At 48.0% G+C, this 25,939-nt stretch overlaps 1 protein-coding gene across 1 annotated transcript in view; it reads left to right on the top strand.

Annotated features, from left to right (window-relative positions):
• Window positions 1-25,939, top strand: part of LOC139239049 (homeodomain-interacting protein kinase 4-like) — a 68,912-nt gene that overhangs the window by 23,042 nt on the left and 19,931 nt on the right. The window contains exon 2 of the mRNA XM_070867554.1: window positions 12,734-13,887. Within this exon, the coding sequence (XP_070723655.1) occupies window positions 12,734-13,887 (1,154 nt within the window). The remainder of the gene's footprint in view (window positions 1-12,733; window positions 13,888-25,939) is intronic.

Consider the following 25,939-nt stretch of genomic DNA (forward strand, 5'->3'; position numbering starts at 1 on the left):
CTGGGATGCAGACTATCAGTCCCCAGGGATTTATTGGCCTTCAAGCCCATCAATTTCCCTAACACAGTTTCCCACCTAATACGGATTTCCTTCAGTTCCTCCTTCTCACTAGACCCACTGTCCCCTAGTACATTCGGAAGGTTATTTGTGTCTTCCTTCGTGAAGACAGAACCGAAGTATTTGTTCAATTGGTCTGCCATTTCTTTGTTCCACATTATAAATTCACCTGAATCTGACTGCAAGGGACCTACGTTTGTCTTCACTAATCTTTTTCTCTTCACATATCATAGAAGCTTTTGCAGTCAGTTTTTATGTTCCCAGCAAGCTTCCTCTCATACTCTATTTTCCCTCTCCTAATTAAACCTTTTATCCTCCACTGCTGTATTACAAAATTCTCCCAGTCCTCAGGTTTGTTGCTTTTTCTGGCCAATTTATATGCCTCTTCCATGGATTTAACACTATCCTTAATTTCCCTTGTTAGCCACGGTTGAGCCACCTTCCCCGTTTTATTTTTACTCCAGACAGGGATGTACAATTGTTGAAGTTCATCCATGTGATCTTTAAATGTTTGCCATTGCCTATCCACCGTCAACCCTTTAAATATCACTCCTCAGTCTATTCTCGCCAATTCACATCTCATACTATCGGAAGTTACCTTTCCCTAAGTTCAGGACCCTAGTCTCTGAATTAACTGTGTCACTCTCCATCTTAATAAAGAATTCTACCATATTATGGTCACTCTTCCCCAAGGGGCCTCGCTCAACAAGATTGTTAATTAGTCCTTTCTCATTACACATCACCCAGTCTAGGAGGGCCAGCCCTCTAGTTGGTTCCTCGACATATTGGTCTAGAAAACCATCCTTAATACACTCCAGGAAATCCTCCTCCACCGCATTGCTACCAGTTTGGTTAGGCCAATCAATATGTAGATTAAAGTCGCCCATGATAACTGCTGTACCTTTATTGCACGTATCCCTAATTTCTTGTTTGATGCTGTTCCCAACCTCACTACTACTGTTTGGTGGTCTGTACACAACTCACACTAGCGTTTTCTGCCCTTTGGTATTCCATAGCTCCACCCGTACAGATTCCACATCATCCAAGCTAATGTCCTTTCTTACTATTGCATTAATTTCCTCTTTAACCAGCAACGCCACCCCATCTCCTTTTCTTTTCTGTCTATCCTTCCTGAATGTTGAAGACCCTTGGATATTGAGTTCCCATGCCTCCATGATGCCAATGACATCATATCCGTTAACTGCTGTCTGCGCAGTTAATTCGTCCACCTTATTCTGAATACTCCTCGCATTGAGGCACAGAGCATTCAGCTTGTCTTTTTAACCCCCTTTGCTCCTTTAGAATTTTGCTGTAATATTGCCCTTTTTGCTTTTTGCCTTGGGTTTGTCTGCCCTCCACTTTTACTTTACTTCTTTCTATCTTTTGCTTCTGCCCCATTCTGCTTCCCTCTGTCTCCCTGCATAGGTTCCCATCCCCCTGCCATTTTAGTTTAACTCCTCCCCAACAGCACTAGCAAACACTCCCCCTAGGACATTCGTTCCGGTCCTGCTCAGGTGCAGACCATTCGGTTTGTACTGGTCCCACCTCCCCCAGAACCGGTTCCAATGTCCCAGGAATTTGAATCCCTCCCTTCTGCACCACTCCTCAAGCCACGTATTCATCTGAGCTATCCTGCTATTCCTACTCTGACTAGCATGTAGCACTGGTAGCAATCCTGAGATTACTACCTTTGAGGTCCTACTTTTTAATTTAACTCCAAGCTCCCTAAATTTGTCTTGTAGGACCTCGTCCCTTTTTTTACCTATATCGTTGGTACCTATATGCACCATGACAACTGGCTGTTCACCCTCCCCCTTCAAAATGTCCTGCACCCGCTCCGAGACATCCTTGACCCTTGCACCAGGGAGGCAACATCCCATCCTGGAGTCTCAGTTGCGGCCGCAGAAATGTCTATCTATTCCCCTTACAATAGAATCCCCTACCACTATAGCTCTCCCATTCTTTTTCCTGCCCTCCTGTGCAGCAGAGCCACCCACGGTGCCATGAACCTGGCTGCTGCTGCTCTCCCCTGATGAGTCATCCCCCTCAACAGTATCCAAAGCGGTGTATCTATTTTGCAGGGAGATGACCGCAGGGGACCCCTGCTCTACCTTCCTTCCACTGCTCTTCCTGTTGGTCACCCATCCCCTATCTGGCTGTGCACAGTAGCTCAGCGAGGGCCCAACAAATGATTCAACAACACCAGCTTTCACACCGAGACGATCAAGCAGGGAAGAAGGGCCACAGATCGACTCACATTGTAAATACTTACACTATTGACTTTGTGTTGTTATAGAAACATAGAAACATAGAAAATAGGTGCAGGATTAGTCCATTCGCCCTTCGAGCCTGCACCGCCATTCAATGAGTTCATGGCTGAACATGCAACCTCAGTACCCCATTCCTGCTTTCTCGCCATACCCCTTGATCCCCCTAGTAGTAAGGACTATATCTAACTCCTTTTTGAATATATTTAGTGAATTGGCCTCAACAACTTTCTGTGGCAGAGAATTCCACAGGTTCACCACTCACTGGGTGAAGACGTTTCTCCTCATCTCAGTCCTAAATGGCTTACCCCTTATCCTAAGACTGTGACCCCTGGTTCTGGACTTCCCCAACATTGGGAACATTCTTCCTGCATCTAACCTGTCTAAACCCGTCAGAATTTTAAACATTTCTATGAGATCCCCTCTCATTCTTCTGAACTCCAGTGAATACAAGCCCAGTTGATCCAGTCTTTCTTGATATGTCAGTCCCGCCAAACCGGTTGTATTTACTCTGTACAGCCACCAGAGAGCTCAACCCCTTGAGTCCCAAGGGATCCCATAATCCCTTGGGAGCACAGGTATTTAAGGAGGCTTCACACGTTGGAGAGACACTCTGGAGACCTGCAATAAAAGACTAAGGTCACGCTTTACTTTGAGCTCACAGTGTTCAGTCTGACTCTTTCTCCATACACAACAAGCATCAAACTGTTACATTAATTATGTCTTGGTAACCGGCTCCAGATGTTGATCGCCATCTGTATAACGAAATAATCCCAACGTCTGTCAACACTGAACTACAACGCTTAACCCCCTGCACCTGGTGCATTGGTGCTGGACAACTGAGACCAGGTGGGGCCAGGGTTTGGTCTGGATTGCACCACAGAGCCTCTCAGCCATGCAGAAAGTAGTCAAGAGGTTACAAGGACAAGGATTGTATTCCCTCAAGTATAGAAGATTGAGGGGTGAACTAATTGATGATTCAAGGTGTCTAGGGCAGATAGAAAGATGTTCTTTCCTCCAGTGGGGCAGTCCTCAAAATTAGAGCCATGCCGTTCAGGAATGAAATCAGGAAACACTTCTTCACACGGAGAGTAGTGGGAATCTGGAATTCCCCCCACCCCCCCAAAAAAAAGCTGTGGAGGCTGAGGGTCAATTGAAAATCTCAAAACTAAGATTTATAGATGAATGTTAGACAAGAGCAGTAAGGGATACAGAACCAAGGCAGGTAGGTGGAGCTGCGCTGCAGATCAGCCATGATCGAATTTAAAGGTGGAACCGGCTCGAAGGGTTGAATGGCCCCCTCCTCTTCCCATGCACGGGTGCTTGGGTGCGACCCATATGAAGCTCTCAGGGACGCTTTACTATGTTAAAGGTGCTATATAAGTACGGGTTGTGTTGGCGGTGTAAAACCAAGAGTGTTGCTGCAGTACTGGCTCCTGTCACCATTGGCAGTCACTGGACCTGAGAGCCACTTGCTCCCTGATGTCAGCAATCCTCAAGCACGTCAGCTGCCCCATCTGCTGGCTGAAGCCCAGTACTGCAGCACCAATTTAATGTTTCGTATCAAATGTCAATACTGGGTTTTCCCAAAATGTTCAGTGGATGAGTGTTCAAGTGAAACACCACGATCTATGACACTCAATCAGGACTGAACTATTAGTATTCTGACCGTGCGCTTGATGGTTACTCTGCTGACTGCATGGGTCTTGCAGCGCTTCCCCTGCTGATGTGGCGATCTATCAGACAGCTGTCATCAGCCAAACAGCCGCTCTGATACCTGTGTAATTCCACCCATGGAATTCAACCTGTGCAATTCATCCTTTATCCCATGCAATTCAACCCGTGCAATTCAACCTGTGCAATTCATAAGAACATAAGAAATCGGAGCAGGAGTTGGCCATACGGCCCCTCGAGCCTGCTCCACCATTCAATAGGATCATGGTTGATCCGATTATGGACTCAGGTCCACTTCCCTGCCCGCTCCCCATAACCCCTTATTCCCTTATCATTTAAGAAACCGTCTATTTCTGACTTAAAATTTATTCAATGACCCAGCTTCCACAGCTTTCTGAGGCAGTGAGTTCCACAGATCCACAACCCTCTGAGAGAAGAAATTTCTCCTCATCTCAGTTTTAAATGGGCGGCCCCTTATTCTAAGATTATGCCCCCTAGTTCTAGTCTTCCCCATCAGCGGAATCACGCTCTCTGCATCCACCTTGTCAAGCCCCCTCATAATCTTATACGTTTCGATAAGATCACCCCTCATTCTTCTGAATTCCAAAGAGTAGAGGCCCAACCTACTCAACCTTTCCTCATAAGACAACCCCCTCATCTCCGGAATCAACCTTGTGAACCTTCTCTGAACTGCATCCAAAGCAAGTATATCTTTTCGTAAATATGGAAAGCAAAACTGCACGGACTATTCCAGGTGTGGCCTCACCAATACCCTGTACAACTGCAGCAAGACTTCCTTGCTTTTATACTCCATCCCCTTTGCGATAAAGGCCAAGATTCCATTGGCCCTTCCTGATCACTAGCTGTACCTGCATTTGTGTTTCTTGCACAAGTACCCCCAGGTTCCGCTGTACTGCAGCACTTTGCAATCTCTCCCCATTTAAATAATAACCTGCTCTTTGATTTTTTTCTGCCAAAGTGCATGACCTCCCATTTTCCAACATTATACTCCATCTGCCAAATTTTTGCCCACTCATTTAGCCTGTCTATGTCCTTTTGCAGATTTTTTCTGTACTCCTCACACATTGCTTTTCCTCCCATCTTTGTATCGTCAGAAAACTTGGCTACATTACACTCGGTCCCTTCTTTCAAGTCGTTAATATAGATTGTAAATAGTTTGGGCCCCAGCACTGATCCCTGCGGCACACCACTAGTTATGGATTGCCAACCAGAGAATGAACCATTTATCCCGACTCTCTGATTTCTGTTTGTTAGCCAATCCTCTATCCATGCTAATATATTACCTCCAACCCCGTGAACTTTTATCTTGTGCAGTAACCTTTTATGTGGCACCTTGTCAAATACCTTCTGGAAGTCCAAATACACCACAGTCACTGGTTCCCCTTTATCCATCCTGTTCGTTACATCCTCAAAGAATTCCAGCAAATTTGTCAAACATGACTTCCCCTTCATAAATCCATGCTGACTCTGCCTGACCGAATTTTGCTTTTCCAAATGTCCTGCTACTGCTTCTTTAATAATGGACTCCAACATTTTCCCAACCACAGATGGTAGGCTAAAAGTTTCCTGCTTTTTTTCTGCCTCATTTTTTAAATAGGGGCGTTCCATTTTCAGTTTTCCAATCTGCTGGGACCTCCCCAGAATCCAGGGAATTTTGGTAAATTACAACCTGTGCAATTCCACCTGTGCATGTCCACCTGTGCAAGTCCACCTGTGCATGTCCACCTGTGCAAGCCCAGCTGTTCATATCCACATGTGGAAGTCCCCCTGTGTTATACAATTGTCATTTACACACAGGACAAGTAAGGCACAAATGTTGAGGATTTGGATGTGTGGCGTCATCACGCTCACTTTCACACGTTACATGGAAGCTGCTTGTCAGTTCTTTCGCCACCCCTATTTCTGGTGGAGATTCGGGCATGTGCAATAATGACCAGGCATGTTGCAACCGAGTGCCCTACCAAAGCACCCCCTCCCCTCCCCGTCCCACCCCGCCCTGCCCAGTTTAATTGCCTCTGCAGGAGAAGACATTTGGGTTCCCCTTGGTCTGACAACGAGTCCTGTAATGTAGAGAGCTTGTGGGGATCTAGGTCTGGCCAGCTGTGCGTCTCTGCGATAGACTCACTCAGGTCTCAAACCTATTAGGGGATTAACTGATGAGGACACGTTGCACAGACTAGCCTTGTAATCCCTTGAATATAGAAGATTAAGGGCTGATCTCATCAAGGTTTTAAGATGATCAAAGGAATCAATAGGGTGGATAGAGAAACTATTTCCTCTGGTGGAGGAGTCCACAACCTTAACATTAGAGCGAGGCCGTTCAGGGGTGATGTCACGAAGCACTTCTTCACAGAAAGGGCAGTGGGAATCTGGAACTCTCTCCCCCAAAAAGCTGTTGAGGCTGGGGGGGGGGCGGCCCCGGTAAATTGAAAATTTCAGATGAGATTGATAGATGTTGATAGAACTGTTCAACATCATGAGGGGTCTGGACAGAGTAGATAGAGAGAAACTGTTCCCATTGGTGGAAGGGTGGAGAACCAGAGGACACAGATTTAAGGCGATTGGCAAAAGAACCAAAGGCGACATGAGGAAAAAACTTTTTTACGCAGCAAGTGGTTAGGATCTGGAATGCGCTGCTGAGAGGGTGCTGGAGACTCAATCGTGGCTTTCAAAAGGGAGTTGGATAAGTACTTGAAAGAAAACATTTTGCAGGGCTACGGGGAAAGGGCGGGGGAGTGGGACTGGCTGAAGTGCTCTTGCAGAGAGCCGGCACGGGCTCGACGGGCCGAATGGCCTTCTTCTGTGATATGATTTTATGTTTGTTGGGTAAGGGCATTAAACAATATAAAGCCAATGTGGGTAAATGGAGTTAAGATACAGATCAGCCATGGCATAGAAACATAGAAACATAGAAAATAGGTGCAGGAGTAGGCCAGTCGGCCCTTCGAGTCATTCCCTCAGTACCCCTTTCCTGCTTTCTCTCAATACCCCTTGATCCGTATAGCCGTAAGGGCTATATCTAACCCCCTCTTGAATATATCCAATGAACTGGCATCAACAACTCTCTGCGGCAGGTTAACAACTCCCTGAGTGAAGAAGTTTCTCCTCATCTCAGTCCTAAATGGCTTACCCCTTATCCTTAGACTGTGTCCCCTGGTTCTGGATTTCCCCAACATCGGGAACATTCTACCCGCATCTAACCTGTCCCGTCCTGTCAGAATTTTATGTTTCTATGAGATCCCCTCTCATCCTTCTAAACTCCAATGTATAAAGGCTCAGTTGATCTAGTCTCTCCTCATATGTCAGTCCTGCCATCCCGGGAATCAGTCTGGTGAGCCTTCGCTGCACTCCCTCAATAGCAAGAATGTCCTTTCTCAGATTAGGAGACCAAAACTGAACACAATATTCAAGGTGAGGCCTCACCAAGGCCCTGTACAATGGCAGTAAGACCTCTCGGCTCCTAAACTCAAATCCCCTAGCTATGAAGGCCAACATACCATTTGCCTTCTTCACCGCCTGCTGTACCTGTATGCCAACTTTCAATGACTGATGAACCATGACACCCAGGTCTCGTTGCACCTCCCCTTTTCTAATCTGCCATTCAGATAATATTCTGTCTTCGCGTTTTTGCCCTCAAAGTGGATGACGTCACATTTATTCACATTATACTGCATCTGCCATGCATTTGCTCACTCACCTAACCTGTCTAAGTCACCCTGCAGCCTTTTAGCGTCCTCCTCAGAGCTCACACCGCCACCCACTTTAGTGTCATCTGCAAACTTGGTGATATTACACTCAATTCTTTCATCCTAATCATTGATGTATATTGTAAAGAGCTGGGGTTCCAGCACTGAGCCCTGCGGCACTCCACTAGTCACTGCCTGCCATTCTGAAAAGGACCCATTTATCCCGACTCTGCTTCCTGTCTGCCAACCAGTTCTCTATCCAGTATATTAACCCCAATACCATGTGCTTTGATTTTGCACACCAATCTCTTGTGCGGGACCTTGTCAAAAGACTTTTGAAAGTCCAAATACACCACATCCACTGGTTCTCTCTTGTCCACTCTACTAGTTACATCCTCAAAAAATTCCAGAAGATTTGTCAAGCATGATTTCCCTTTCATAAATCCATGCTGACTTGGACCGATCCTGTCACTGCTTTCCAAATGCGCTGTTATTTCATGCTTAATAATTGATTCCAACATTTTCCCCACTACTGATGTCAGGTTAACCGGTCTATAATTACCCGCTTTCTCTCTCCCTTCCTTTTTAAAAAGTGCTGTTACATTAGCTACCCTTCAGTCCATAGGAACTGATCCAGAGTCGATAGACTGTTGGAAAATGATCACCAATGCTTCCATTATTTATAGGGCCACTGCCTTAAGTTCTCTGGGATGCAGACTATCAGGACCCGGGGATTTATTGGCCTTCAATCCCATCAATTTCCCTAAAACAATTTCCCGCCTAATAAGGATATCCTTCAGTTCCTCCTTCTCACTAGACCCTCGGTCCCCTAGTCCTTCCGGAAAGTTATTTGTGTCTTCCTTCATGAAGACAGAACCAAAGTATTTGTTCAATTGGTCTGCCATTTCTTTGTTCCCCATTATAAATTCACCTGAATCTGACTGCAAGGGACCTATGTTTGTCTTCACTAATCTTTTTCTCTTCACATATCTATAGGAGCTTTTGCAGTCAGTTTTTATGTTCCCAGCAAGCTTCTTCTCGTACTCTATTTTCCCCTTCTTAATTAAGCCCTTTGTCCTCCTCTGCTGAATTCTAAATTTCTCCCAGTCCTCAGGTTTGTTGCTTTTTCTGGCCAATTTATATGTCTCTTCCTTGCATTTAACACTATCCTTAATTTCCCTTGTTAGCCACGGTTGAGCCACTTTCCCCATTTTATTTTTACTCCAGACAGGCGAAACAGACTTGAGGAACTGAATGGCCTAATCCTGTCCCTATGTCCAGGCTGCATACATAAGAACATAAGAAATAGGAGGAGTAGGCCATTTGGCCCCTCGAGCCTGCTCCACCATTCAATAAGATCATGGCTGATCTGATCCTGGCCTCAACTCCACTTCCCCGCCCGCTCCCCATAATCCTTGACTCCCTTATCTTTCAAAAATCTGTCTAACTCCGCCTTAAGTATATTCAATGACCCAGCATTCACAGCTCCCTGGGGTAGTAAAATTCCAAGAATTCACGACCCTCTGAGAGAAGAAATTCCTCCTCATTTCTATCTTAAATGGGTGACCCCTTATTCTGAGACTATGCCCCCCTAGTTCTAGATTCCCCTACGAGGGGAAACATCCTCTTTGCATCTACCCTGTCCAGTCCCCTCAGAATCTTATATGTTTCAATAAGATCACCTCTCATTCTTCTAAACTCCAATGAGTAGAGGCCCAATCTGCTCAACCTCTCTTCATATGACAACCCCCTTCATCTCAGGAATCAACCCAGTGAACCTTCTCTGAACTGCCTCCAATGCAAGTATATCCTTCCTTAAATAAGGAGACCAAAACTGTACCCAGTATTCCAGGTGTGGTCTTACCAATGCCCTGTACAGTTGGAGCAGGATTTCCCTACTTTTATACTCCATCCCCCTTGCAATAAAGGCCAACATTCTATTTGCCTTCCTGATCACTTGCTGTACCTGCATGCTAACTTTTTGTGTTTCATGCACAAGGACCCCCAGATCCCTCTGTACTGCAGCATTTTGTAATCTCTCCCCATTTCAATAATAAATTGCTTTTTTATTTTTCTACCAAAGTGGATAACCTCACATTTTCCCACATTATACTGCATCTGCCAAATTTTTCCCACTCGCTGAGCCTATCTATATCCCTTTGTAGATTCTTTACGACCTTATCACAACTTGCTTTCCCACTTATCTTTGTATCATCAGCAAATTTGGCCTCGTTACACTCGGTCCCTTCATCCAAGTCATTAATATCAATTGTAAATAGTTGAGGCCCCAGCACTGATCCCTGCGGCACCCCACTAGTTACAGTTTGCCAACCTGAAAATGACCCATTTATCTCGACTCTCTGTTTTCCATTAGTTAGCCAATCCTCTATCCTCGCTGATATATTACCACCAATCCCATGAGCTCTTATCTTGTGCAGTAACCTTTTATGTGGCACCTTATCGAATACTTTCTGGAAATCCAACTACACCACATCTACTGGTCCCCCCTTATCCACTCTGTTACAACCTCAAAGAACTCCAGCAACTTTGTCAAACATGATTTCCCCTTCACAAAACCATGCTGGCTCTGCTTGACTGCATTTTGCTTTTCTAAATGTCCTGCTACTACTTCCTTAATGATGGACTCCAGCATTTTCACAACGAAAGATGTTAGGCTAACTGCTCTATAGTTTCCTGCTTTCTGTCGCCCTCCTTTCTTAAATAGGGGTGTTACATTTGCAATTTTCCAGTCCGCTGGGACCTCTCCAGAATCCAGGGAATTTTAGTAGATTACAACCAATGCATCCACTATCCCTGCAGCCATTTCTCTTAAGACCCTGGGATGCAGGCCATCAGGTCCAGGGGACTTGTCCACCTTTGGTCCCATTAGTTTGCCTAGTCATCATCATCATCATCATCATCATCATAGGCTGTCCCTCGAAATGAGGATGACTTGCTTCCACGCCAAAAAAAAAGGATGAGTTCACAGGTGTTTCGAAAGAAGAACCCGAACTACATCCTGAAGGGTGGAAGATGCCTGTGCGTGGATTTTTTTAACGTGGGGTGACCGTTGCACACCAGCCACCACACGGGCTTGACAGAGCTAGGTCTTGGTCCGGTGGTAAGGGTTACCCAAGACAACTGGAGACCAGCTCTGCTGCACGGACCCAGTGCGTACAGATATCGCAATGTGGGCTGGCCCGTGCTGCCCCTGGGCCAGTGGCCCCGAACTCACGCCTCCCCTGGGCCCCGATCACATCCCTCCACAGTCTCTCGCCACTCCTGCTGTACCTGCCCACGCTCCAATCACCGACCTGGACCTTGCTGTTGTCACTCTTCGCTGCCGTCGCCCGCTCCAGCTCGCATGCCTCCACGCTTTATCTCTAGTACTTTATCTGTGGTGATAGTGATTGTTTTAAGTCCTCCCCCCCTCCCCTCCCACTAACTCCTTGATTATCAGATTTTGGGTAGTTTTTAGTATCTTCCACCAGCCCCAGTGAACAATCCCATTTATTATGTTCTCCTCCCTTCTAATCTCCTCTCCAGCATAACACAGCAGAAGGCAAGCTTTCACCCAGCTGCTAATACTTGAGATTTGCGCCCCTATCTATTTGTAAACCCCGCCAGCCCTACACCCCTCCAAGATCTCTGCGCTCCTCTAATACTGGCTTCCCCCTAGTTTTCCTTCACCACACCATCGGTGGCTGTGCCTTCAGCTGCCTGGGCCCTAAGCTCTGGACTTCCCTCCCTAAACTCTCCGCCTCTCTCACCTCCTACAAGACATTCCTTAAAACCTACCTCTTTGACCAATTTTTGAGTCACCTGTCCCAATAACTCCTTGGGCTAGACTTCCGCCTTCATTGTCGCCGATTTTCTCGGCGGTACGGCTGTTTTTCTGCTTGGCGAAAGTTTCCCCTTAAGTTTTTTCATGGTATCGCCCACATGTGAAGTCGCCCGCCGGGACCAAACCGCCCACGTGCAACACCGAGAACAACCGCCAGGGCGTGAGTTTGGCCTCATCCGCCGGCGTCCAGATCGCCAAGAGACCCTCCCTGTAAAAGCTGCTCATACAGGGCGGTAGGTGAGTACTCTGCAAAGGAAGGTAAGTTAAAGGTTCTTTATTTATTTAGAAAAAACATTTAAGCAGTGATTAGGTATAAAAGTGTCTTGGGAATGTTTTATATGTTTTATTTTTCTTTCACTGACATTTTTTTTTTAAGTTTTCCCCCCCTCCCTAGGCCCAACCGCAGTCTGGGACTAAATTTTACCGTCCATTCCGGTAACTAACCATGTTACTAACTTTCCACTTAACCGCCAAGAAAACCGCCGACAATGAGTGTGCAACGCCCATATTCTAGCCGGGCGATTACTTTTAATTACTTTAAACATAACAATGGTGATTCTCGCCAGCATTACTCACCGAACGTTAGTGGTTCTTCTCAGTGGGCAATCGGGCGTTGAGGGGCTTTTGGGAAAGTCTAGCCCGTTATCTCTGGTGATGGTGATTGTTTTAAGTCCCCCGCCTCCCACTAGCTCCTTGATTATCAGTAATTAGGATGTTTTTAGTGTCTTCTAACAGCCGCAGTGAACAATCCCATTTATTAAGTTCTCACTCCTGTTTCATTCTACTCCCTTCCGATCTCCTCTCCAGCATAACACAGCAGAAGGCAAGCTTTCACCCAGCTGCTAATACTTGAGATCTGCGCCCTCTATCTATCTGTAAACTTCTCCCGTCCTGGAATTCCCTCCCTAAACTCTCCACCTCTCTCACCTCCTTTCAGACATTCCTTAAAACCTACCTCTTTGACCAACTTTTGGGTCACCTGTCCCAATAACTCCTTATGCGGCTCGGTGTCAAATTTTGTCTGAGAACGCTCCTGTGCGGGATATTTTAGGTGCTCTATAAATGTTGTTGCCGTGTCTGGTAGACAAGTTTTATCTCGTGTCGCACATTGGAAAGCTGCACAGCTCTGATCTGGGACTTTTAATTTCTGCCAACTAACCGGTGCCCTTTCCCCTTCCCCGCAGAGCCGTACATCCAGTCCAGGTTTTATCGCTCGCCAGAGATCCTCTTGGGCCTGCCCTTCTGCGAGAAGGTGGACATGTGGTCCCTCGGCTGCGTGATGGCCGAGCTGTACCTGGGCTGGCCGCTCTACCCCGGCAACTGCGAGTATGACCAGATCCGGTACATCGTGGAGACCCAAGGGCTGCCCAAGGACCACCTGCTGAACGCAGCCACCAAGACCAGCCACTTCTTCCGACGGAACCCCCGGCAGCACTCGTCCCACCAGTGGCAGCTCAAGTGTGCCGCCGACTACCAGGCGGAGACCATGGTGCAGCCGCTGGAGCGGAGAAAGTACATCCTCAAGTCCCTGGACCAGCTGGAGACCATCAACATCACCAAGACTGTCTTCCCGGACGACGAGGTCATTGCCGAGTTCCACGACTGCAAGAACATGGTGGAGCTGATCAAAAGGATGCTCACCTTGGACTCCCACGAACGAATCACACCCAGTGCGGCGCTCAAGCACCCTTTTGTCACCATACAGCAGCTCAAAATGACGCACGAGCACACAAAGTACTACGACCTGTCAATCGAAGGTCTGAACGCGGCCCTGAACTGCGACCGGCGTGTCCTGGCCAACCGGCACTACTACAACCTGGCGGACGAGGCCTACTACACCAACTCCGACTACTACGAGTGCCGGCAGGCCCACCACATCCCCAGCATCAGCTCCATGCAGCGGGCCATCGACAAGATGGACAGCTTGACCATAGAGGAGCCAGGCCGGGAGGTCGGCCGCAACATGTGGCCTGAGGGAGCAGGGAAAGCGGGACACCAGCCTTCGACCTCAAAGGCTGGGGTTGCCACGTGCCTGCCCCATTCGTACCACCAGGGGGCGTGCTACCGGTCCAGCCACCCCGCCCACCGGCACAGGAAAGAGCCAGTCACGGGCTACTACGCCAGCCGGTGCGGAATGAAGCAGCGCAAGGCTCCTCGCCATTCCAAGTCGGACCCGACGTTTGGCAACGTGACCCTGCTCGGACAGGAGCCTCCCGCCGAGATCATCAACTGGGAGGAGGAAGACGCGGAGGCCATCTTCTCAGCGCCCTCATCCTCGGCGCAAGAAGCAAAGAGGCCCGATGAGGCCTTGACCGCCAAGGAACCTTCAGGCTCCGAGGTAAGCCCCGGAGAAAGCACGAGGCGGCCGCGTTGTGTTGTCGGGCCGCTGAGGTGACATCCAAATGCTACACACTTTGAACCGAGTGCTTCATTGGCACGGGCGCAGTGCATAAGTACTGCAGAACCGGCCAGAGGTTTGGGATTGGGATCCAGGAGCCAGGGACTTAAGGGCTAGACATTGCGCGGCGCCCCGTTTGGGCCGGTAACTTTTCAGGCAGCGCAAAAGTATCGGCGGGCGGTAAAGATTGGATTGTGCCGAGACCGTCCCCTTTCATCATCATCATAGGCAGTCCCTCGGAATCGAGGAAGACTTGCTTCAACTCTAAAAATCAGTCCTTAGGCGGCTGAACAGTCCGATACGGGAACCACAGTCCCTATCACAGGTGGGACAGACAGCTGTTGAGGGAAGGGGAGGGTGGGACAGGTTTGCCGCACGTTACTTCCACTGCCTGCGCTTGATCTCTGCATGCTCTCGGCGATGAGACTCGAGGTGCTGAGCGCCCTCCTGGATGCACTTCCTCTGCGTTAGCACTCCAAGACTGAAGTGGGGCACGAAGTCAGGCGTTAACCACTTCCCTTAGAGCTCTAAAGGGACTGAGGGGGGGGGGCGGTTTCGGCAGAGCGCTGAGCAAAGTGCAGCGCTGCTGCCTGTACAGGCTTCTTCCCTCCCTTAAAGGGAAGGGCCAATGCTGCGTTGGTTGAAGCCCAAGGCTGTGGAAGTTGGGCGACGGCACCTGCGATACGCGCAGAGCAGCCCCAAGCACTCAGAGAGCGCAGGGCTGAGCAATCCTGGGGGATAGAGAAAGCAGGAATCACCAGACTGGGAAGGGAATTACATTTTGCCCTACATGACCACAACTGCCTTTAATTAGTGCTCCCCAAGCTGTCGACCGAGGTGACAATACATCCTGCAGGTGCCTTTGTTGTCGCCCGGCGATGCTACAGGGGGAGGGAGTGAATATTGTGTCTGGGACGGTAACGGGGCGCTGCACACCGAATGAAGTAACGATCTACGGGGTGCAAAAGATCAAGGCAGTAATTCTTAGCACTTGCAAAAATGCCAGGCGAGTTCGCAGGTTCCCCGTTACCGCCCCCTGCAGGAGGCACAAACCAGGCCAATTTCTCCCCGGGCTTTCAGAAGCTTTCATTTTGCCACCTTTACTGGATTTGCCAATATTATAGCAGTGGGTAGTCAACACACTGGCATTAAACAGGACTGGTAATTGAATAGGTGTAACATTATAGAATCATAGAATAGCACAGGAGGCTATTCGGCCTACTGAGTAGGTGCCGGATTTCATAGGAACATAAGAACATAAGAACATTAGAAATAGGAGCAGGTGTAGGCCATTCAGCCCCTCGAACCTGCTCTGCCATTCAATAAGATCATGGCTGATCTGATCCTGGCCTCAGCTCCACTTCCCCGCCCGCTCCCCATAATTCTTGACTCCATTATCGCTCAAAAATCTCTCTAACGCCACCTTAAATATATTCAATGACCCACCCTCCACAGCTCTCTGGGGCAGAGAATTCCAAAGATTCACGACCCACTAAGAGAAGTAATTCCTCCTCATTTCTGTTTTAAATGGGCGTTCTGTTTAAAAAAGGGGGCAGACAAAAGGCAGGTAACTATAGGCCGGTTAGTTTAACATCTGTCGTGGGGAAAATGCTTGAAACTATCATGAAGGAAGAAATAGCGGGACATCTCGCTAGGAATAGTGCCATCAAGCAGACGCAGCATGGATTCATGAAGGGGAAATCATGTTTAACTAATTTACTGGAATTCTTTGAGGATATAACGAGCATGGTGGATAGAGGTGTACCGATGGATGTGGTGTATTTAGATTTTCAAAAGGCATTCGATAAGGTGCCACACAAAAGGTTACTGCAGAAGATAAAGGTACGCGGAGTCAGTGGAAATGTATTAGCATGGATAGAGAATTGGCTGGCTAACAGAAAGCAGAGAGTCGGGATAAATGGGTCCTTTTCGGGTTGGAAATCGGTGGTTAGTAGTGTGCCACAGGGATCGGTGCTGGGACCACAACTGTTTACAATATACATAGATGACCTGGAAGAGAGGACAGAGTGTAGTGTAACAAAATTTGCAGATGACACAAAGATTTGTGGGAAAGCGGGTTGTGTAGAGGACACAGAGAGGCTGCAAAGAGGTTAAGCGAATGGGCTAAGGTTTGGCAGATGGAATACAATATCGGAAAGTGTGAGGTCATCCACCTTGGGAAAAAACACAGTAAAAGGGAATATTATTTGAATGGGGAGAAATTACAACATGCTGTGGTGCAGAGGGACCTGGGGGTCCGTGTGCATGAATCCCAAAAAGTTAGTTTGCAGGTGCAGCATGTAATCAGGAAGGCGAATGGAATGTTGGCCTTCATTGCGAGAGGGATGGAGTACAAAAGCAGGGAGGTCCATTGGCTACCCGTTCCACAACGGATGCCATGTAATGGATTCCCTTGCTACCCTACTATTTCCCTTTGGTGCAGAAGGTCGGCTAGTAAGAAGTGGGCCTATGCCTAGAATGCCTACAATCAATAATACAGTAAATTTATACATTTTCGCAAAAAGTAATTGTCCTTATTAGATTTCAGCTTCAGTTACGGGTGCTCGTTTAACGTGTGAAGCGTGGATCCAGGCTTTCTTTCCTTGGACTTTAACAGCTGCCTGGGTGGTCAATAACACTTGATAAGGTTCCTCCCACTTGGCACACAAAGGTTCTTTATGCAACTTTTTCACATACACCCAGACTCCCGGGATGATGTCATGTCCTCCTTCGGGTGGATTACCCCAAGCTGCCAATACCTGTCGGGAAACAGAACTAATAGCATTCGTTAAGTTCTGACAGTATGATAACAAAGTGTCACTCATTAAGTGAACATCAACTTTCCGTAAACCGATAGTTCCTGGCAGCGACATGGGTCTTCCTGTTATAATTTCAAATGGGCTTAGACCTGTAGTTCTGTTCGGGGTTGCCCTAATGCTACATAGCACTATTGGTAGTGCCTGGGGCCATGGTGTTCCTTCTTGGTGATATTTGGCAAGCTGTTGTTTCAGAGTTCGATTCATTCGCTCTACTTGTCCTGATGATTGTGGATGATGAGGACAGTGTAAATCCCACGTAATGTTCAGTAACCTACAGACTTCTTGGCAGACAGCACCTGTGAAGTGTGTCCCCTGATCTGAGTCAATGCTACTCGGGACTCCCCATCGGGGAATGTAATCCTTACACAAGACCTTTGCAGTGTGATTGGCTGTGGCTCTTTTCGTTGGGACAGCTTCTACCCATCTAGAGAATCTGTCGACCATGACAAGAATGTTAGTGTATCCTTGGCATGGAGGGAGAGATATATAATCAACCTGCAGATGCTGGAATGGTCCGACAGGGGCAGGGGGCCTCAGTTGGGGCATTACCGTGATGGGTCCAGAATTATTTTTCTGGCAGACCACACAGCGGTCTGTTACCAGCTGGGCATGTTTTTTAAATCCCCGACCCCACCAGCTTTTCTGGAACCATGCTGTCATCTGTTGTGAGGCCAAGTGTCCCCACGAGTGGATCTGTTGGGCTAAAAAAGGCATAAGTGCTTGTGGCGCGACTGGCTTGTCGGTAACTCTTTGTCTCCAGACACCATCTTCGCATAGCTTAATTCCTGCCTCAATCCATGTCCATTTTTCCTCTCGGGAGCACTCGCCTTGCATTGTTTGAAGGTCTCGTGTCAGAGTCCTGAGTGCTTTCAATCTGCACATCTGTGTTGGTTCTTCTGGAGGAACGCCCTGTGAGGCGGCATCTTTAGCTGCCTGGTCAGCTAGGGCATTTCCCTGAGCTTCTGTGGTATTTTCCTTGGTATGGGCCTTACACTTCAGGATGGACACTTCCTGAGGTAATTGTATGGCCTCTAGTAAGTCTCGGACTTCTTTTCCATTTCGGATAGGTGTACCAGCAGCAGTGAGGAATCCTCTTTTCCGCCATAACAGACCAAAGTCGTGAGCGACTCCAAAAGCATAACGCGAATCTGTGTAGACATTAGCTGTCTGTCCTACTATTCGACATGCTTCTGACAGGGCCCATAACTCGGCCTGTTGTGCTGACGTTCCTGAGGGTAAACATCCTTTTGCCACTACCCTCATATAAGATTGTAACTGCCCATCCTGCTTTTCTGGTACCATTGTCAACAAAGGAGGAACCATCTGTAAACAGGATGAGGTCTGGGTTGTGTAGAGGCTCCTCTGCTGCTAAGGCTGCTTCTTCTGTTTCTTTTAAAATCTCCACACAGTCATGCTCTTCACATTCTCCCCCCTCTTGCTCCCTCGATTCTGACATAGTTGCGGGATTAACCGGGCTGGCCCGGAAGATATGGAGATTAGGAGCTTCCCAAACTGCTGTCCAGCGGGTCCATCTAGCTGCCATCACCTGAGACATTCTATTCATAGACAGCAAAGTGTGTACAGTGTGGGGACACTTGACAATCAGCTTTTGGTCGAGGACTAGACCCGCAGTGGTCATTACCGCTCGACATGTAGCTTCCATGGCCCTTAGGCAACTTCCCCATCCGAGGGCTACCGCATCCAGTTTTGCCGAATAATAGCCAATAGGTCTTTGCCGATCCCCATGTTCTTGTGTCAGTATAGCTGTCATATATCCTTCTTTCTCATGGACAAACAGGGTAAATGGCTTACCACTGTCGGGGATTCCCAGAGCCGAACACAAAGCCTTTTTCAAACTCAGGAAGACCTCTTGCTGTTCTTTAGTGAGGGTGATGGCTTCTTTAGAGGCACGTTTCCCCTTTAAAATATCATTCAGTGGCTGAGCAAGCTGTGTGAAGGAGTCAATCCAATTTCTGTTAAAGTTACACAATCCCAAAAAAGATCTTAGTTCTGTCATGTATTCAACCAGCATTGTAACCCATGTATAAACTGACCTAAGTTGTACACCGTGAGAACACTGACCACTAGGTGGGAGACACTCCTAACCTGGACCATCAATATTAAAAGGGGAAGCTCCACCAACCTTCATCACTTGAGTGCTAAGGAATAAAGGACAGGTCACAGACTGACCTTCTCTCAAGCATGGGCCTCGTGTGCATTTATACTGTGTAGTAAGGAAGTATCAATGGCGACAAGAAACTGGGATTTAAACCACGCGAGCATGGCCACTAGCAGAACAGACAAGAGGTACTGTGTTAAGGAATGGTTGGGACAGAGATTCAACATTGTTAAAGCAGCACACAGTTCTCCAGGCAGACAAGGGCAGTCAAGCATGCCCCAACATGTAGTCGAACCCAGAGGGGGAGTTCGACAGAAACAATGGCAAGCTGAACAGCGATTCACGCCAATGCAAGGGACAATGCGGCCAGTAATGGGGCCATCAACACCTGTTAATGGTGCACTCAAGGACAAAATCAGGGGCAGTCAGGGATGATTGACTGGCAAGGGACCTTTTGTTTCAAACCGCAACTCATGCTGGAGGCGTGGAGGCATACATTCAGCCGGAGTTTGCAGAGATGAGCAAAATACCTGCAGAAATTGCAGAAATGGACACTGGGGGAAATCGCTGGAAGCTGAAGTTCAGCGAGTTCATGTGGAGCACGTATACAGTTCATACACCAGGACGCCACCAATACTGATGAAAGTGCTCCTCAATGGCATCCAGTATCAATGGAGTTAGACACGGGTGCCAGCCAGTCCCTTATGGGTATCAAACAGTTCGAAAAGTTGTGGGCATCCAAGGCCAGGAGACCAAAATTATCGCCGATTGACGCACAGCTACGGACTTACACAAAGCAGATCATTCCGGTGCTAGGCAGCGCCACAGTAGTCATGACCCACAAAGATTCGGAGAACAGGTTGCCACTCTGGATTGTCCCAGGGGACGGTCCCGCACTACTGGGGAGGAGTTGGCTTGCTGTCATGAACTGGAAATGGGGCGATGTCAATGCAATTTCCTCTGTGGAGCGAGTATCATGCTCACAGATCCTGGACAAATTTGACTCATTATTTCAACCCGGCATTGGCACTTTCATGGGGGCCAAAATAGTGATTCACATAAACCCGGACGCCAGGCCAGTACACCACAAGGCCAGAGCGGTGCCGTACGTGATGCGGGAAAAGATAGAAGGCGAATTGGACCGCCTGTTGAGGGAAGGCATCATCTCGCCAGTCGAATTCAGTGACTGGGCGAGCCCGATTGTGCCGGTGCTCAAGGCGGATGGGTCGGTCAGGATATATGCCGATTACAAGGCCACCATCAATCGGGTGTCACTCCAAGACCAGTACCCGCTACCGAGAGCGGAGGACCTCTTTGCGACGCTATCCGGTGGCAAACTTTTTTTAAAATTGGACCTGACCTCAGCTTACATGACCCAGGAGCTGGCGAGTGAGTCGAAGAAGCTGACCACCATCACGACACACAAGGGGTTGTTTGAGTACAACAGATGTCCGTTCGGGATTCGCTCGGCTGCCGCGATCTTCCAACGAAATATGGAAAGCCTCCTCAAGTCAATTCCAGGGACGATGGTTTTTCATGACGACATCCTCATTACGGGTTACGATACTGAAGAACACCTCCACAACCTGGAGGAGGTGCTACGCAGACTGGACCAGGTAGGTCTGCGACTGAAAAAGGCGAAGTGCGTCTTCCTAGCTCCAGAGGTAGAATTCCTGGGGATGAGGGTAGCAGCAGACGGGATCAGCCCTACTGCATCCAAGACAGAAGCGATCCAGAGAGCACCCAGACCCCGTAACACGACGGAGCTGCGTTCGTTCCTGGGGCTCCTGAACTATTTTGGTAAATTTCTTCCCAAATTGAGCACGCTGCTAGAGCCGCTACATGTGCTCCTACGCAAAGGTCGCGAATGGGTCTGGTGGGACAGCAGGAAAGGGCTTTTAATATAGCACGCAATTTGTTATGTTCCAACAATCTGTTAACGCTATATGACCCATGTAAGAAACTTGTGTTAACGTGCGATGCGTCGTCCTATGGTGTCGGGTATGTGTTACAGCATGTCAATGCCAAGGGTCAGTTACAGCCGGTAGCTTATGCCTCCAGGAGTCTGTCCCAGGCAGAAAGGGGCTACGGGATGGTAGAAAAGGAGGCGCTCGCATGTGTATATGCGGTAAAGAAAATGCACCAGTACCTGTTTAGCAGGAAATTTGAGCTGGAGACAGATCACAAACCCCTAACGTCCCTTTTGGCCGACAACAAGGCCATAAATGCAAACGCATCGGCCCGCATACAGAGGTGGGCCTCACGTTAGCTGCCTATGACTACACAATTCGGCACAGACCGGGCACCGAAAACTGCGCCGATGCACTCAGCAGGCTCCAACTAGCCACCACTGAGGGGGCTACCGAGCATGGTGCTGAGATGGTCATGGCTGTTGAAGCTTTCGCAAGCGAAGGCTCACCCGTGACAGCCCGTCAGATTAAAGTCTGGACAAATAGAGACCCGCTATTGTCTCTAGTCAAGAAATGTGTCCTGAATGGGGACTGGGCAGCTACGTACAGGGCATGCCCTGAGAAATTTAAACCATTTCACAGGCGCAAGGATGAACTCTCAATTCAGGCCGATTGCCTACTGTGGGGAAACCGCGTAGTCATGCCCCAGATGGGCAGAGAGGTGTTCATCAGAGAACTCCACAATGGGCACCCGGGCATTGTCACGATGAAGGCAATTGCCAGGTCACACGTTTGGTGGCCAGGGATAGACGCAGATCTGGAACTTTGTGTTTGCAGGTGCAACATGTGTGCTCAGCTGGGCCATGCGCCCAGGGAAGCCCCCCTTAGCCCCTGGCCATGGCCCGCCAAGCCTTGGTCACACATCAATGTGGACTACGCAGGTCCTTTCATGGGGAAAATGTCTTTGGTTGTAGTAGACGCCTACTCCAAATGGATCGAGTGTGACATTTTAAATTCAAGCACATCCTTTGCCACGGTAGAAAGTCTACGGGCAATGTTCGCCGCCCACGATCTACCAGACATCTTGGTCAGCGACAATGGCCCGTGCTTCACAAGCATTGAATTCCAGGACTTCATGGCAGGCAATGGAATTAACCATGTTAGAACGGCACCGTTCAAGCCGGCCTCAAACGGCCAGGCAGAACGAGCAGTGCAGATAATCAAACAGGGGATGCTCAGAATCCAAGGGGGTTCCCTACAAACCCGCTTATCACGCCTCCTGTTGGCCTATAGATCCCGACCACACTTGCTCACAGGGGTTCCACCCGCAGAGCTATTAATGAAAAGGATGCTTAAAATCCGATTATCCCTTATACACCCCACCATGAAAGAAATTGTCGAGAGCAGGCGCCAGTCACAATATGACTACCATGACAGGAATGCGAGGGCGCGATGTATTGATGTAAATGATCCTGCTTTTGTCCTCAACTACGCTGCAGGGCCCAAATGGCTCGCAGGTACTGTGGTTGCCAAAGAGGGAAATAGGATTCTGGTAGTTAAACTTACCAATGGACAAATCTGCCGCAAACATGTGGATCAAACAAAATGGAGGTTCAGCAACCCCTTAGAAGAAGCAGAGGAAGAACACTATGTAGAGTTCACTCCACCACAGGTGACCGAACACCGGAACCAAAGGGCGGAGAGCCCAGTCACTGTGGGCAGTCCGGACAGGCCTGAGGCACTGCAAACAGCAGACACTCAGGCCAGCGCCCAACAACCGGAGCCCCAACTCAGGCGCTCTACAAGGGAGTGTAAACCACCAGAGAGACTCAACCTGTGATCCCAATAAGACTTTGGGGGGGGGGAGGTGATATCATGTATTCAACCAGCATTGTAACCCATGTATAAACTGACCTAAGTTGTACACCTTGAGAACACTGACCACTAGGTGGGAGACACTCCTAACCTGGACCTTCAGGTATAAAAGGGGAAGCTCCACCCACCTTCATCACTTGAGTGCTACGGAATAAAGGACAGGTCACAGACTGACCTCTCAAGCATGGGCCTCGTGTGCATTTATACTGTGTAGTAAGGACGTGTCAAGTTGCTGAATAGTAGTGGGTTTTTTAGCAGCCCGAATGGCTGCAGTTCTATCCTGGGTAAGTTCTCTCTTTCCTTGTGAAATCTTTTGTCCCAGGTATACAACCTCTTCTTGGGATATTTGTGCTTTGTCGATGCTGGCTTTATGTCCTTTCAGCTGAAGGTGATCCAGCAAAGCTCGTAAATCTTGTTCATGCTGTTCTTCCGTGTTTGAAGCTAGCAAGATATCGTCTACATATTGGATGACTGTGGATGACAGGAGAGGTAATTCTTGCAAATGGCTTTGTAAAGCCATGTGGAATACCGTAGGGCTGTTGTGGAAACCGTGCGGTAACCGGGTCCAAGTATACTGTTGTCCTTGGACCGTGAAAGCAAACCACTGTCGAACCTCCGGTGCCAGAGGCACCGACCAAAATCCGTTGGCCATATCTATAACCGAGAAATATTTATGTTCCGGTTTGAGGGCATTAAAAATGGTGGAGGGATCTGCGACCAAAGGAGCTTTTTGATCAATACACTGGTTAGCTTTCCCATAATCGACAGTCAAACGCCAAGTCTCATTAGATTTCTGTACCGGCCACACGGGGCTATTGGAGGAGCTATGCGTTTTAATAAGCACCCCTTGTTTCTCCAATTGCTGAATAACCGGTAAGATTCTTGCGATGGCAGTTGGACTGATGGGATACTGTTTAGTGCATGGAGGCTTGGTCCCGGTAAATGACGCAGGCTCCATCTGGAGTAGGCCACAATCGTTCTTATCTTTAGCCCATATCGGGTGTTCCTTCAATTCTTCTTTCTTCAAAGTTCTAATTGACCATGTCACCCGACCATCCTCGAAATGCAACGATGAATCTATTTGGATTAGAACGTCCATTCCCAAAAGGGGTTGATCTACTGGGCCTATCCAGACCGACGTGGTTAGCTCATCTGGACCCAGCCCTATAAGTACCGGTGTTGTACTTTTAATTTCCATTTTATGGCCCCCAACTCCATAGGCTGTACGTGCCCTACCATCCAATGGCAAAAAGTCTCCATATTGTAGGGGTCAGCATGTTAATTCTAAAAGACAGTCCACATCCTTATCGCCCACCCTCACAGTTATATATAGCCCATCTCCCCTTTGTTGTTTTAATGCGAGGAGGGGGGCCAGGGTGGGCTATAATCGTTTTTTGCTATCCCAAGTAACTCCTTCTGTTGTTGTATTGTCAGTCGCTTAAATGCTTCTATGAGGTCGTTATCTCGTGACAAGTCTGTCTTGTTGGCTGAATTGTATCCCTGGTTGCGTCCTCTTCCCCAGCCGCGACCTTGCTGTTTTGCCCTGCACGTCTTGGCCCGGTGACCTTCTTTCCCACAATAATGAAATTTTCCCGGTAATTTTCCGAATGACTGTTTATCGGAATCCTAGGATTTCCATCCCATAGCCTGTACAGCTCGGACTTTAGCTCCCATATCCCGGTCTAATTGGTTACATCGATCCACCAATGCTGGAAAGGTAGTTCCTCTACCTTCCCAGTCCGGTAACACTACCTTAAGCATTTTGGACAGTTCTGGCTTTAGACCTGCCACGAAAGCTGCTTTCAGGGGTCCAAACACTTGTCCATCCATTTCCTCATCCGTATTATTCATACCCGAATGTTCTAGCCACATGCATCTAAACCGCTCGTCGTACTCCAGGACCTCCTCTGTTCCTTTCTGTTGGCAGGCTGCAATTTTTCCCCAGTCTGTCTTAGTTGGACTGAAGGCTTGCAGCCAGTGTTTAATCGCCTCCAATCCTGCGTTTAATTCTTGCTCATCCTGCCCCAAAACTTCTTCTACCTTGTCGTGCAATTTTCTTCCCTGTGTTTATGGCACCATTATGGTCAAAATTTGCACTCCGTCCCAGGGATGAAGTTGATATATATTTCTTAAGCGGTCCAATTGGTCCCATGTTTTTACTCCCCCTTTCTTTGGATTGGGCAATTCCTTGGACCATTTATCAATTTTCTCTGGGTCTGCTGGATCATGAAATAAGTATTCTGCATACACCCTTTTCCTCGTTTTTTTGGTTCCGCCCTCATCTACAGTTTCTTCTGATTTGACTACAACTCGTCTTTTTTTAAACGGGGCAAAGCGCACCCCTAATTCTTCATCCTCCGACTCTGTATCGTCGGAGGATTCAGAAATCGTATCTATTCCTCGGTCGTGTCTTCGGGTTTGCGCTTTTAATTTATCCAAACATGGGTACCCTGCGAAATGACCGATACATTTTCCTTTTCCTATTACTGTCTCCTGACCTAATGATTTTTTCCATTCTTTAATTTCACCTTTAAAATCTCTAACTTCCGCTTTCAGCTTTTCAAGTTCAAGTTTTTTCTGTCGCACCTGTGCACAAACAGCTTGCAATTGATCCTTTGTACTGGTCAGTTCTCGATCATGTTGGGAACGCATTATAATTTCATTCCGGTTTCGGATCTTTCCCATAACCGCTAGGGACCATCTAGTTCGCTCCTTATTTTTCATACAGGTCATTTTTCCCCAGACCTTTTTAATCTCGTCCAAGGACCATTGTCTTTTGGAGGTTCCGTACTTTTGTTCGATCTTAATATAGGTTTTAGATAAATTGAATTGTTGCTCTATGTATTCTTTCAACTGTTCGAGAATTAAATCTAGCGAAACTTCAGGTGGTGCCTGCCCACCTTTAACAGTTGTAGCCAATACTTTGCTCTTATCTCCTGCTGCCATAATACTGATTTCTTTACTGGGGTCTCGAGTTGTAGGCTTTCCAGCCGATCAATAGGTCAGTGATTAATTAACTAACACACCGCCGAAGTTTAGACGTCTATGGGACCTCGAGCCGACTACCAACCGGAGGATTCGCAAACCGGAGGCTTTCAGAATCGCGTAGAAGGAGAGGCGAATTTAGACTTTTGACCGAGGACTTTTTTAAAAAGAGGTGTCCTTACCTCAGTATGTAGGTCCGATGTCCAAAATTCAGTTTCTTTCCTCAGCGATCATGTTCGTGACGCCAAAATTGTTTGATCTCTTAATTTCCAATGAAATACGAA

This window comes from Pristiophorus japonicus, chromosome 26 (genome assembly GCF_044704955.1).
Source record: "Pristiophorus japonicus isolate sPriJap1 chromosome 26, sPriJap1.hap1, whole genome shotgun sequence".
Classification (NCBI taxonomy): domain Eukaryota; kingdom Metazoa; phylum Chordata; class Chondrichthyes; family Pristiophoridae; genus Pristiophorus; species Pristiophorus japonicus.